Below are 13410 nucleotides of genomic sequence, written 5' to 3'. Positions count from 1 at the left end.
AAGTCAGTTTTTTAGAAAAGTAATTAAAATAATACCTTTTTTGATAATATTCTTTGTTCAGTATGACTGTAAAACTAGCTTGTCTCTCTGTTTTGGTTGTCTGTTAATTCTTGTTTACTTGGATTAATACTTGAAGAGTGGATATAGTATTTCAGGAAAGTAGGAATAATTCTACAGATATCCAGATTTTCCATATTTTTTTTGCAAGAATCTATTATGGTTTGTCAGTTTTTTGCGAAGCTTCTATTAAATGGTCTCACTTAAATCAAGTATTTAAAGAAAAGAGGCAAGTAGGAAGCTGTAGCCTGCTGACAGCAATGCTGCTGTTCTTTGTGAAGGATAGATGAAGGAAACAAGATAATTATCACTACCTTTCTTTCAGACCTACAGTCTTGAAAATAGTAGGATACAAACCTCTTTCTGCTTAGGCAAATTATGTTCTGTTCCTGACTATCCAGCATAAAGAAGTCACAGTAAGGTGCCTTAAACACATCTATGCAGGGACAGAGTTTACTAATTACAGGAATGGTTTGGTGGAAAAAGAGGATTCAATCGAAGTATGTGAGCACCAGTTTTATGCACATCAGTAGAAGATTGTTCTTAACTTTGCTTTGTGTTAATAAATTCAGCAAGTAGAGTAGTGGTGCTTTTTTAGAACTTCAAATTGTGCTGCTTCTCTGCTTAAGAATTGTGTTTTAGCTGTGTGTCTGCTCATTTTTAGGTAACCTGGCATGAAATTGCCAGGCCTCAAGTACACGGATACGACCTGCGCTGTCTGGCAATGATCGGCCGGTTCCAGTTTGTGTCAGGGGCAGATGAAAAAGTGCTTCGAGTTTTCCGTGCTCCCAAGAATTTTATAGAAAATTTCAGTAACATCACTGGTATCCCAATGGAGAAACTCTGCTCCCATGTAAGTATGCTAAAGCAATGCTTAATGAAGAGAATCCTCTTAGATGTAGAGTAAGTTAATGCTTCAGAAAGTGTCAGATTGCACTAAACCTTGTAAAAATTCTTCTAAAAATAGTCCTACAGAAACTGTAACCTTGTTTTGCCTTTTCCTTCTGCTTGCTTCCATGTGTTTCATTTTTATGATGTTATCATATGAAACAGGTTCTGTCTGAAACCAAACAAAACCTTGTGTCAGAGAATCGAAGAGAGTGTGGGTAAATTTTAAGCAACTCAAACCTAAGTAGACTGCTGTACACACGTGGGAATTAAGCAAACAATGAAGCCTGTGAACATGTTTCCCCTTAATTTAAGGGTGTAGTAGTCTTGTCTAGATCTAATTATTGTTGTGTGGTTATGTGTTGGTATTACTAATTTTTAATTGCTTGCTTGGAAATAGCATAAAGCTTTTGACACTATTTTTAGTTCTTGCGTACAAATATTTATAAATATGTGTTTGCTCATGCTTTAATTCCTCTTGGCACTTGGAAATTTTCTTGAGTCTTTGCATTTCAGCTCTTACTTGTGGGTTTGCCAGCTGTCCTGTATGGATATGAGGTTGCCAGCCTTAGTTGTGACTATATCCTTACTGTTCTTTGTTTGCTCTCTGTTTACATTAAGGTGTAATTCTGATTTTGTCTGCATTTTGTAGAGCAGATCTCATTCAAGATAGTTGCCTCTGTGCAGTGCCTTGTATGCTCTTTGGATATCTTACTCAAAAGCAGGGTTTTCTGTGCAGTTTCTCAGAGATGGATCAGCCTTCCCAATTAATTTAACAATTTAAATATCTGGGATAGAAATAGAATCATTTTTGATAGCAAGAAGTTACATAAGTAGCTGTTTAGTGCTTTAATTCCACAAGACTTCATAAGCATTTGCATTAATGAACATTGTACAAATAACATTGTGCTTTTATAAGGCTGGCAGGTGACATTATTTTACTTTATACAGACTTTTCTTATTGGCTGTTTCACATGGATTTTGGATAAAGAGAAAGGCTTTATGAGTGTTAATTATATAGCTGCTTTTAAATAGCTTTCTAAAAATTGTTTTCTGGGGAAGCTTTTTTTATTAATAAAGAGGGGAAGCTTTTTTTTATTATTTGGCTTAAATGCCTTCCCCAAAAAAGTACCTGGAACCCAAAACCAGCTTTATATTCAAAAAGGGTTGACTAGGATTATATGCAGTTCAAATCCATAGGATTGTGTTTTACTTTGGGTTGTAATGAGGAAAAATTTTTGTTTTAGAGGCCTTATGCATGTCTGGGTCTCTGATACATTTTCTTATCTAATTATGAACATTTAAATACATTTTAAGCTGTCACCTAAAATATGTATTTAATTCTGTAAAGCAATCTTTCTTTGAACTTTCCTGATACCATAAGGAAGTGGGTTTTCAGATATTAAATCTTTTATTATCTCTATGCAAAGGTCCCTAAGTTCACTTTATAAATTTTTACTCTTGTCCTTATGCCATTATGGAATGATTTTCTGTCAGATGATTTGTCTTTCCCATGTGCTGCTTTAATCAGACACGTATTCCAGCCACATCTCTGTACTATTTACTGAGTTGTGTTTCAAGTTGTGGTCACAGGCAGTCACCCTCTGTTCTTTTTTCCAAAATGCTGCTTTTATTATTTCACTTCAGAACAAAGATTCCCAGTTCTATTGTGTTAAAAACTGCTGTGCTCTCAGTTAATAGATTAATTGTCATGTACGTGCCAGAATAAATATAATTGTGGAAGAAAACCTGCAATTAGTATTGAAGAAAATCCTTGAGCTGAGGCCTTAGAAAAGCACTTTTTTTGTTTTTTTTTTTTCCTTCCTGCCAGAGTACTGGTTTTTGTGTTGTCCAGGGTATGTTCTGAACAAGAGTTTTTCAAAGCACCCCCTTCACTTCTCCAGGAAAGTAACTCTGGAAGCTCTCAGGGATTCCTTAAGCTGTGGTCTTTGATATCCAAGCCTGCATGACAATCTGTGTGTAACCTTTCTTTTTTTTCTTTAATTCAGCAGTCATCTGATCTTCCAGAAGGTGCAACTGTGCCAGCTTTGGGATTATCCAATAAAGCTGTTTTTGAAGGTATTGCTAGTGAGAAATAATGATTGTGATGTTTCATGTGGGAACTTTATTTAAGGGATTGTTTTAGTGTACATATTAGGTCTGTAATTGTAGGCTTGACTGCAAGTTGAGAATTCTAGAAATAAAATCATGCAAAGTGTTTATTTCTTTGCTAGTGCCTAAACATGGTGCTTAAAAGTGAATTAGTTAGCCAACAGTAACTAATCTTGGGGAGGCAATGGAGTTTACATTTTGGGGGAACGAGGGACAGACATCTCCCTAAAAATGATAAAGGTATTTTCCTGAGACTGGGAATGAGACTAGGTTGTTCATACAGTCTCTGGTAAAAATGTACTATAGTGGTATGTACAAATTAGGTCAGACCTGTTTTTTCTCTGTTTAAATCTTTATCAGAAGGTGTGACCTACAAAAGGAAGCATTTTAATAAGCTTTGTCTCTGGGGTCCTCAATGGCAGTAAGCCAAATTTTTCTAAATCATTTCTGAGAGAAAAACCAACTTTATTGTACTTGAAATAACTTGTAAAACATATTTTGGCAAAGTATTTTTTCCTCCTGCTTTCTCATGAGCCCTTTCAATGAGCGAAGGAACAAAACTTCCTTCTTCTGGATTATTGCCACACACATAATAAATAATTTCCATTGATTTCATGTGGCCCAGCCAGAAGCAGCACCATGAATAAAACCTTCCTGCATCATCCACCTGTGTTCACACAGTGCTGTCAGCATTGATAGCTTAGGGTAAAACACCACAGACATATTCCCTCTTACTCTGCAGAGGAATCTTCATGGTGAGTGATGATCTGATACTGGTCTCAGATGAACATTGCTCATTTAATTTTCAAAGAGTGAAGAGGGGATGAATGAGAAGATAGTCTTTGCTTTGCTTTTTCTGTACCTTCTTTTTGAAACTGCTGTGCTTGAGATGTATATTTGGATTCTGTCTGGGAGGAACTGTTCTCTATCTCTGTACCTTTTTCTTAATACCTTCACAATGAAGGACTAAGCTAAGGACTGAGCCCTCAGCAGTTTTGCTGAAGTTTGCAAGTTGTAGATACACTTGCTCAGATATGGGTTTTCAGTTAGTGATCTATGTCAAATTTAGGAACTCATCATTTGTATCAGAGATTTTTGTCTTCGACTTTTTCAAATACAGAAGGAAAGGTTTAACATCGAGGAAACACAGGTTGAACTCTGGTGACTGCTTTCCTCACTGAAATTCTTTTTAGGAATCTCTAAAAGATTGTGCTGATGGAGAGAGGTCAGTTTCAAAATAAAGGTTAGATTATATTTTTTTTTAAATCTTCTCATTCTCATATGCATTAGAATAACTAGCTTCTAGTACTCATTATTGTAACTCTGCAAGCAGAAGAACCTAGTTTCAATTGCTTGTAAGAAATATAGATGTTTTTAACTTGTATAATAAGTCCATGTGTTTTCCCTCCTTTCAAGCATGTTCTCTAGCTAATGAAGTCCTTACTTTTGCAGGAGATATGGCTGTTCAACCAGATGAGGATGAAGAATCATTTGATACCATTTCAAATCAGTATCCAGAGATTTATTTTCAGCCCTTCATCCTTACAGGTATGAGAATAATTTCTGTTGTAGGAAATAGTGAATGAGGTTCATTGGATATAAACTTGAAGCATTAATTAGCTGTTTTGGAAAAATCAAATTTGAGTAGGCTGTGCAAATCTTTTTTAGAACCTCCACCAGAGGATCACTTGCTGCAGAATACATTGTGGCCTGAAATTCAGAAGTTGTAAGTTTTATTTTTCCTTCTTTTATTTGTTACAAAATTTCCTGAAAGCTGTTGCAACATGTTAATGTAGCCTGGTCTTGTAACTCTGCCTATTTTATGATGTTATTTGACTTTGTGTGCACTGTATTCTTGCAAAATAAATGCATTATATATATAAATCAGGAAACAATGAAGAAAACAGCAGTTAGACCTGAAGTGTTGTAGTTTTATTTTACTTGTTTATTTCTCCTTAAAACCTTGTCTATGCTGAAGGTGTCTCTGTGTAAGAAGTTTTCCTCTACTTTCCACTTGGTGGCACAGGCTTGCAGATGTGGTGTAGAAGTAGAGGCTGAGCCATCAGTGGAGGAGCTTGCCCCTGACGCCTGTCAGAGCTGTAAGGTGCAATAGATGGAAGCAGCAGCCAAACCAGGATGTGTCTAGTGGGTAGAGCAAAGTGAAAAATGTTGAGTAAGATGGTTATAAACCCAGTTTGGGTATATTGAATTCTGACACAGTGGCTGTCAGTTGCGAGGATAATGAAGTTACGTGGTTATGATAATTGTTTTGAGGTTGCAGGGTTTTAGAATTCTTAAGCTGTGTTTTCTTCTTTTTCTGAAATTCACAACAATTTTCACATGAATATTGTCACCTGATTTGCTCCCTGGGGATCCCAGTAACATGAGGCTATACTTTGACAATCTTCCAAGTATAACACAAAGAAATTGAATAATCTCAATCTCTTGTGGGTTTATTTATCTGAATCTCCTGAAAGGGGTCTCAGACTGGAACAAGATGAAAGTTGAGCCTTTGCTGATGGTTACAGTTACCTCTCTACATTACCAATTTTGTGAGAGAGGAAATAAAAAGCTTTGGGAAAACACTATACAGCTTGCTTTCATTTGACTGGGGGGGAAGTTCTGTGGGAGCTGATCTTTGCCTTCAGTTGGGCAGTAAATCTGCTTTGAATGCTTTTAAACTCAGTTACTCTGTTTGTACTAAAAAATGATTTTAGGAGGAAAGCCAATGGATGTTAGACCATATCTGCACATTTTGTAATTTCTAACTGTTACTTTTTCTTCTGTGCATTCTATGGCTGCTAGTGCACTCACATAAGTAGATTGATAAGGGATGTTTAAGTAGTGAAAAGGAGCCAAGGCCAAAATTCATCTTCATTTGCCTTTGACATTTCACAAAGTCTAGTGGGACATTAATATTTTATACTCTGCTATGGATGTACTGCTTCTCTGCCTTTATATCCTGCATACATTAAAATAACTCCATTTTATGACAGTCTTCAGATGACTTTTATCTGAGCAATTTTTTCTCTTTTTAGAGACACAGCTAATGATATAGATTATTTTATGCAAGAGCAACAAGATGTAAAGCATTCATAGACTTTCAGATTTTTTGCTTAGAGTAATCTTTAAAGAAGTAACATGAAATCACATAATGTAGATTTCAAGTTGCCATAGCAGCAGAAGAACAGTGTGAGGCACTGACTTGCTAAAAATAGCTTGTTTGTCATTGACATTTGTGTATTCCTAGCTCTAACTTGACACCAAATTTTGAAGGATTAGTGTTGGGTTTTGCGAAATGTTTGCTTGAGGAGGTTTTTAGTATGAAGAACTTGCTAAATTTTTTACATAATATATTAACTTTAAAAATGTGGTAAATCTTGTGAGAATATGCTAATCTTTATCCCCTTGGAAAATTATCATAGAGAGTTCATATGCAGCATGCTGAGATTAAAGCTTGAGTGTTGACATAAATATGTACGTTTATATGTATGTACATTTCATGCAATACACTTGGAAGTTGGAAAAGATCCTTTTTGACACTAGAAAATACTGTATTCATTTGTCTGGACACTTGAAAGTCCAGTCAGTCTACCTGTGCATTAAAAGAATGCTAAGAATTGTACAGTGCTGAGGCAAAATTGCCTGTGATTGAAAATAGAATTTCATTATTCATTCATGCAGTTACTTCTCTCCATTGTGAACCTTTATTTGATGGTGTATTATGTAGTGAAGATATTGTTTATGGGATCAGAGGGTGGAACAATATTGTAGCTCCTATATTGTCAAGGCTCATCTACACTCTTTTAAAACAGCATCTCCTGTTGCCAATAGCTTAATTCTTTTTACTGGAGACAGCAATGGGCTATAGAGCTGCTGGTCTGACCGAGGATAGTCCTGCACAAGTAGCTTTGCAAGAGACAATATTTTATGTTTTTTGTTAAGAAGAATGGTTACATTTTGGCACTTCCATTTAGCAAAAGAAGCATTGCATGTATAAGCTTGAAATGTTTCTATCAACTGCTCTTCAATAGTACTTTTAGGAGATTAGAAACCAAAGCAACTGAGGATTTGTTTTACAGGTTATTTTCCTGTCATTGAGTTTCAGGAAATTTATACTTTTGATGCAATAAATATTTTTTTAGATTTAGAAAATTGACTTGCCGTGGTTTTCACTACAAAACTGTCTCCAGGAATGTGCTTTAAAGTAAGCATTGTGATAAAACTCCTGCTTGTGGCGAATTAAGAGTAAGACATCCAGCAGTACCTTCATCATTATAAAATACACACAAATTTGCAACTTAACTTTTCAATTAGGGGTACACCCCAGTCCCTCTCCCTGTTAAAGGGTCCAGGCACAGTTACATTTTATAAAAGCCAGTGCATTTCCAGTCTTCAGACATGGCTTTGGCAGTCTGTTGATGGGATACGCCCAGCAACGATGCTTCAGACTCAGTTCAGCAGATCCAGACAGTAATTTGTCATTTACGTTGTGGCTGTTCCAGCTACAAGTGAAATCCCATGAACATGAGTCCCATGTAAGAAGTTAACATGCTGACCAAAGGAGTTCAATAAGAGAACTGTCCATCTCTTCAGAACTAGAAGAATCATTGGAAACTACCCCATCCAGTATTGAGCTGATACTTGTCTACTGTTAATAGGTTGCATCTCCAATTTTACTTTTTTGTGACTAATTTTAATTTGTGTTAGTCTGTGTGGAATTTCTCTTTATTTCCTTTTCCAGCATGATGCTTGTCCTTTAGGTCAGAAATCTTCTTGCAGTATTTCACAGAATAGGCATCCTTTGACTGTGTGTGCGTGGCATTTTTCTTCAGTGGTTTTCAAATATGTGGCTTATGTTTTTTACTGGTAGTGTTAAAATTGCTTTTTAAGAAAATAAGGATACAATAAATGCTGCTTTAATCTGTTTTGTTAGTCATTAGGGTGGCTTTTGCAGTGCTTGTGCTTTAAGACTATGGAATGGGCTGGAGAGATTTTTCTGTAGCCAGTGTCTAATGGAAGAATTTGTGCAGATGCTTAAACTGAAAGCTGAACAAATTATTTGGGATGTAATACTGAAACAGTAGTGAAAAGTTCCTGGCAGGTGCCTTTCATTTTTTAAAAGGGATTTAAATTAATATAACAACTTTAATACATATTGCAAAAATGACTGTGATGTGTTAAATTTGTTTTCATGTGTATTTCAGATATGGACATGGATATGAAGTTTTTTGTGTTGCTTGCAATAATTCAAACACTGTAATTGCCTCAGCATGTAAGGTAAGAAGATTTCTAGCACCACCTAGTGAAAAGTGCTATCCTATTTCTAGGACTGAATTTTCTTCTTTCACAAAATGTGAGAGATTTTGTATAAGTGACAGTTCCTTGCAAAGGTGAGGATGGATTGCCAATAAGTTATTATTCCTAAATTTTGTATGGTACATTTGAAGATATTAGTAAGATAAACCCTAAAAAATATAGGTGTGAAATGTTTTCTTACAGATATTATCAGTATGAGAAGAAAGTAGGGAAACAATGTTGAAACCTCCCAGAAGAAAGCTGGGTCTTATTTGATTGCAAGCCTTAAAACAAGCTGTCTAATATCTTACTGCTTTGGAAGGTGTGACTTCTATACTTGCTCTCATTAATTTGCACTGATATTTTTTTCCATGCATAAAGGCTTCCAAAAAAGAACATGCAGCAATTATTTTGTGGAGCACTGCTTCTTGGAAGAAACTGCAGAGTTTGTCTTTTCACAATCTGACTGTTACTCAGCTGGCATTTTCTCCTGATGACAGCTTTTTACTAGCTGTTTCTAGAGACAGAAATTGGTCACTGTGGAGGAAACAAGATTCCTCAGAGTCCGGTAAGATACGTGAAGTGGATACACACATTTTTAGACTGGGCAGTTTGTTCAGTGTTTTTGGCTGCAGAATATCTGAAAGGGAAATGATAAAATATTTTAATGGACATTTTGCTTACAACTCTGAAGATTTGTTAGTGGTGTAGGCTCTTGTGGATTTAAGAAATGCAATTAATGTGTGGAAAGATAGAAAGGAAATTAAAATACAGAGAAGAGTATAATCAGGCTTTAGGTGGTGTTTAATTGATGGATGTAATGAAGTCTGCTAGTCCTCGTGCCTTCTGCATGTGATTGTATGTTTGACTTACTGAAATCAAGTGTACAAGCTGAACTTCAGATTGGCATTCTGTTAAGGAGAGCCTTCATCACAGAGTTAGTTCTGTGCAGGCATGGCTGGAAGGTTCAGTGCTGCACCCATACCCTGCACAGGCTGCCTTGTCTCTGCTTGCAAGCCATGACACTTTGAGACTCTTGACAGGATTAATATCTGTCTTTGGTGTGGCTTTCTGATAATCCTGCACAATTGATTAATTCGACTAGGACTGGCTATGTCTGGAAAAAGAGCTGATAGTAAGGATTCCAGCTGACTTTCTCATTAAGACTTTGAGCCTTGCGAAATCATGAGGAGATTGCTATTGAACACTTTAATAGAATCCTAGAACAGATGCTTGTGCTGAAAGCGATTATCATTGCACTCTTGGCTTAATAGCATATAAACACTGCTGGGCTCTATAGAATGTTCCTAGAGACTTGGCAGTGAGTTTTGGCCCCTTCAGACAGTGTCCAGTTGTATCCTGGCTTGAATTTCTGTTCTATTCAGACTTCTATTCTAAAGCCTGGCATATTGTCCACAGTAGTTACACAATGGTTCAGAATAAGGATCATGAATACTCATAGCAAGTAGAGGAAATCCTCTTTTCATCAGTTCATCAATAACCCTTCTGTCTACAAATAACATCATTATCAGTGTAAAGCAAAACTGCTGCTATTGGCATCCCAAGAAGTGGTTATTCAAAGTCTGTGCTCCAAAATGACAACCTTTTCTACTTAGGAAAAGCATTCCCATTTACTGATCTGCTGATCAGATTTAGTGCCTGATTGTATACATATTGAATACAAGCTTGTCTCTTTGGGAACACGTTAATCTTTACAATTGCACCATTATGACTGGAGCAGTTGGGGCTTTACTGGTAAACAGGAGCTTTGGTGAAATTACTGGGGAAACGTGAGCACATGGTAAATGTTGCACTATTTAAAAAACACCTGAAATCAGTGTTCTTAAAAAAATTTCATAGAAATAACCCAAAGGTGTTACACTTGGACTTAAATTCTTCTGAAAAAGAAAGATTGAACTGTTGCTACTATTTTAGGGCTTGCTGATATGGTCTTCAACAGATCCTAGTTACCACTGTGGTAAATGCTGGAAAAAAAATATTCATGTAGTCTTAAGTATCCCCAGTTGTTTTAAAGATGAGTGGAATAATGTCCAAGTATTCTTGGAGTTCTGACATAGAGTTAAGTAACAGTAGCAATCACTTTTAATATGTAAAATAAGTGAAAAGGCTTTTTCTCTCCATGTTTTATCCCAGGACCAGTCTTCGCTTGCTGTGCATACACAGATAAAAATACAGCTGTTCACAGTCGAATCATTTGGTCCTGTGATTGGACACCAGATAGCAAGTATTTTATTACTGGTAGTCGGGACAAAAAGGTAATTAATGTTAAAGGAACATAGAAAGCCCAGAGTTATTTTAAACATCTTTTAGAATAACAAACACTGTATTCTAATGAGCCCCTATTTTATAAATACACAAAAATCTCATTGCATGTATTAGCAAAGTAATCGGTGATACTTTCATAGGCTAAATAAAGTGCTTGAATATGTATATACAAGACTGTGGGCTGCCAGTTGGACATTCTCCCTTCTTTTTTCATGTAGCAAGACAAGCATATGTCACATAATTCTATGGGTCTCAAGTTTTTCTTTAACTTTCATAACAGGATCTGGTTTTGTTGTCAGTAACTTTAATGAAATCAGACAGACTGCCTACAAAGTTGAATCTTTGTAGGTAGAGATTTTTTTTTTTTTTTTTACCATTTTTAGGGTCATCCACTGTGCCCTGGAATTATTTTAATTAAGTTATTCCTTATGTTTTTGTACGTGCATTTACAAGAAGATTAAAGTGAAAGTTCATAGATGACTCTCTTCCTTACAGGTCATTATCTGGGGCCAGTGTGATTTGTCAGTGATTACTGAAGGGAATGAGCTGGATTCAATCAAGCCTTGTTCAACAGTGCTGGATGCTGGGGATTCTGTAACTGCTGTTGGTATCAGCCGTGTGCTTACTCCTGATGGAAGGTATTGCTGGTTTTCTGTAATGTCATTTTGTATCTAATCTGAAATTAGTGTTTATCCCTTTAGTCAACTAGTTTCCTGTGGCTAAACAGCTCCCAAAATCTACCTATCAATTATTTTGACCATTCTTTAATAGAATGACCTCTACTTTTTTTCTTTCCTAACCCCCTTTTCAGGTGTATGGTGACTTCTCCAAGAAGTGTTATGAGAAAACTGAAAGTAGGAGAGGGGAGGGACAGACGCATGAATGCACCTGAAACACATTAATTCTTCCAACAATATTCACTGATGTGATGTTGTATGATAACCTCATTTTTTTTCATAACCGAATATATGTAGCAAGTTTCTGCTTTGCTCATTTTTTTTGTGAAACAGCTTTAATGTATTAATTGTTTTCATGGAAAAGTAAATACTGATTTGAAGGGCAACGTGCTTGAGTGCTAGTTCTCTCTGTCCTGCATTAGAACTGACTTCACTGAACAGTCTGCTGTAATTTCTAATGAAATTAATGTAATTATTCTCTTGATAGATACATTGTTGCAGTAGGCTTAGAGAATGGGAAGATTATCTTGAACACATGGAAGCAAAGTGGGAAAGAACCAGCACTGACTGACTGGACCACAAGTGTTGAGATAGATAACAGGTATGTCTTCTGAAGTGAGTTAGGAGCAATGAAATATTATTCTTCATATTAACAGTGCTGAAGTTCTGTTCTTATAGTATAAAATACATGAATCTAGTTTGTTTCTATACAAAAAATTGTTATCCTCTTAGGAAAAGTGTGATCCCTGAAAGTCTAAAGATATCTTGAAGCAAAACCCAGAAATTTAAATATTGACTATTTAGATGTATTAAAAAAACCTCCCAACAAATACCAACAAAAACCAAAAGCTATGCAAGTGGTTTGAGAAGTATTACCCTTTGTTGGCCCTACTTAAAAAAAAAAACTATTTTACCTTTAGTCATAAATATGATGATAGAAAACACTGAATAGAGACTGGAAAGGATCACTGTCTTTGTACATCAGCAAAACATTTTGGAGTGGATGTCAGCAAGCTTTGAAGAGTGGCTTCCAGCAGAAAACAAAGGAACAACAAGCTCTATGTGGGGCTGCTGCGGTGACAGCTGGAGAGTCTCTGTGGAGAGACTTGGAATGTTTCAATTGGAGCACTCCCCTGGGTTCTTCTATCACACACGACATTGATAGTAACAGAAATGGAAGTTTATGGTGACTTTTGCCTGTGTGTGCTTGCAGTGAATGGGAAAGAGACACCAAATAACAGGAAATTGCAGGCTAAATGCCAGAGATCTGTCATATCTAAGTAACTGAGATACTTGACCTCCAGCTTAATGTGGTAAAACTGAAAATCAATAGCTGTTAGAATTATTGATGAGCGAGAGGATAAAATGTCATTAGTGTTAATGACCCTACTTAATAAGAACTTAATATGTGCTGTTGTCACAAGTCAGTTTTCCCTCAGTTGGTAGTGTTGTGTGAAGAGTACTAATTACATGAATGTTGACGTTTACTCACATGCCCAACTGTGTTTATCATTTTGCAGTTACGTATGGATTTCTTTTTGTTGCAGCCAAAGTCATGCTCTTGCTGTGAAACGCTTATGTTGGAGACATCATGCAGGGAGAGCTGGACATAATGATGAGAACAGCAGCAAGTGGTTGCAGCTTGCAAGTTGTGGAGCCGATCACAGTGTTAAAATATTCAATGTCAACAGATTTGCACTTTAGCAAAGACAGCAGGCCTGTTTGTGTCAAACAGATTCACAGCATTTTATTTCGACTTTTAGCGACTTTGATTATTGAATTTTCTGTTTTCTGCTATGGAAAGTAAAATATCTGACATGTAATTTATCAAAGCAACTTTGGTTTGGAAGTTGGAAATGTCAAATAGTTTTATAATCCTGCAGTTCTGGGAGTAGAAAGTGTATGCTTTGTTTGGTGAATATCCTGGATCTGAGGGATGGGAGCTTGGTAGGGCATGGGAGGATAATGAGACAGCTTTGTTCACTGTGACTTGAAGGGTAGGTGGGAAGCTGCTGATGCTTGGGTTCTTCTGTGCTTGAGATTCCACCTGGAGTACTGAATTTTTTTTAAACTCCTCCTGCTTTTAAACTTA

General features: G+C 36.4%; 1 protein-coding gene across 4 annotated transcripts in view; it reads left to right on the top strand.

Moving 5' to 3' along the window:
- The window catches only part of ELP2 (elongator acetyltransferase complex subunit 2), a 35963-nt gene extending 22883 nt beyond the window's left edge, over positions 1-13080 (top strand). For 2 of the 4 annotated variants that reach the window (XM_079300326.1, XM_079300325.1), the window contains exons 13-22: positions 722-910; positions 2958-3024; positions 4510-4605; positions 4726-4783; positions 8265-8337; positions 8737-8923; positions 10510-10631; positions 11137-11279; positions 11806-11919; positions 12866-13080. In XM_079300326.1, the coding sequence (XP_079156452.1) occupies positions 722-910; positions 2958-3024; positions 4510-4605; positions 4726-4783; positions 8265-8337; positions 8737-8923; positions 10510-10631; positions 11137-11279; positions 11806-11919; positions 12866-13022 (1206 nt within the window). In that variant the 3' untranslated portion in view covers positions 13023-13080. Of the gene's footprint in view, positions 1-721; positions 911-2954; positions 3025-4509; positions 4606-4725; positions 4784-8264; positions 8338-8736; positions 8924-10509; positions 10632-11136; positions 11280-11805; positions 11920-12865 lie in introns of all 4 variants that reach the window. The other 2 variants (XM_079300323.1, XM_079300324.1) reach the window with 1 other exon arrangement.
- Positions 13081-13410: the final 330 nt, after the last annotated feature.

Source organism: Erithacus rubecula (genome assembly GCF_903797595.1).
Source record: "Erithacus rubecula genome assembly, chromosome: 3".
Taxonomy (NCBI): domain Eukaryota; kingdom Metazoa; phylum Chordata; class Aves; order Passeriformes; family Muscicapidae; genus Erithacus; species Erithacus rubecula.
This window is presented reverse-complemented; position numbering and strand designations above follow the sequence as displayed.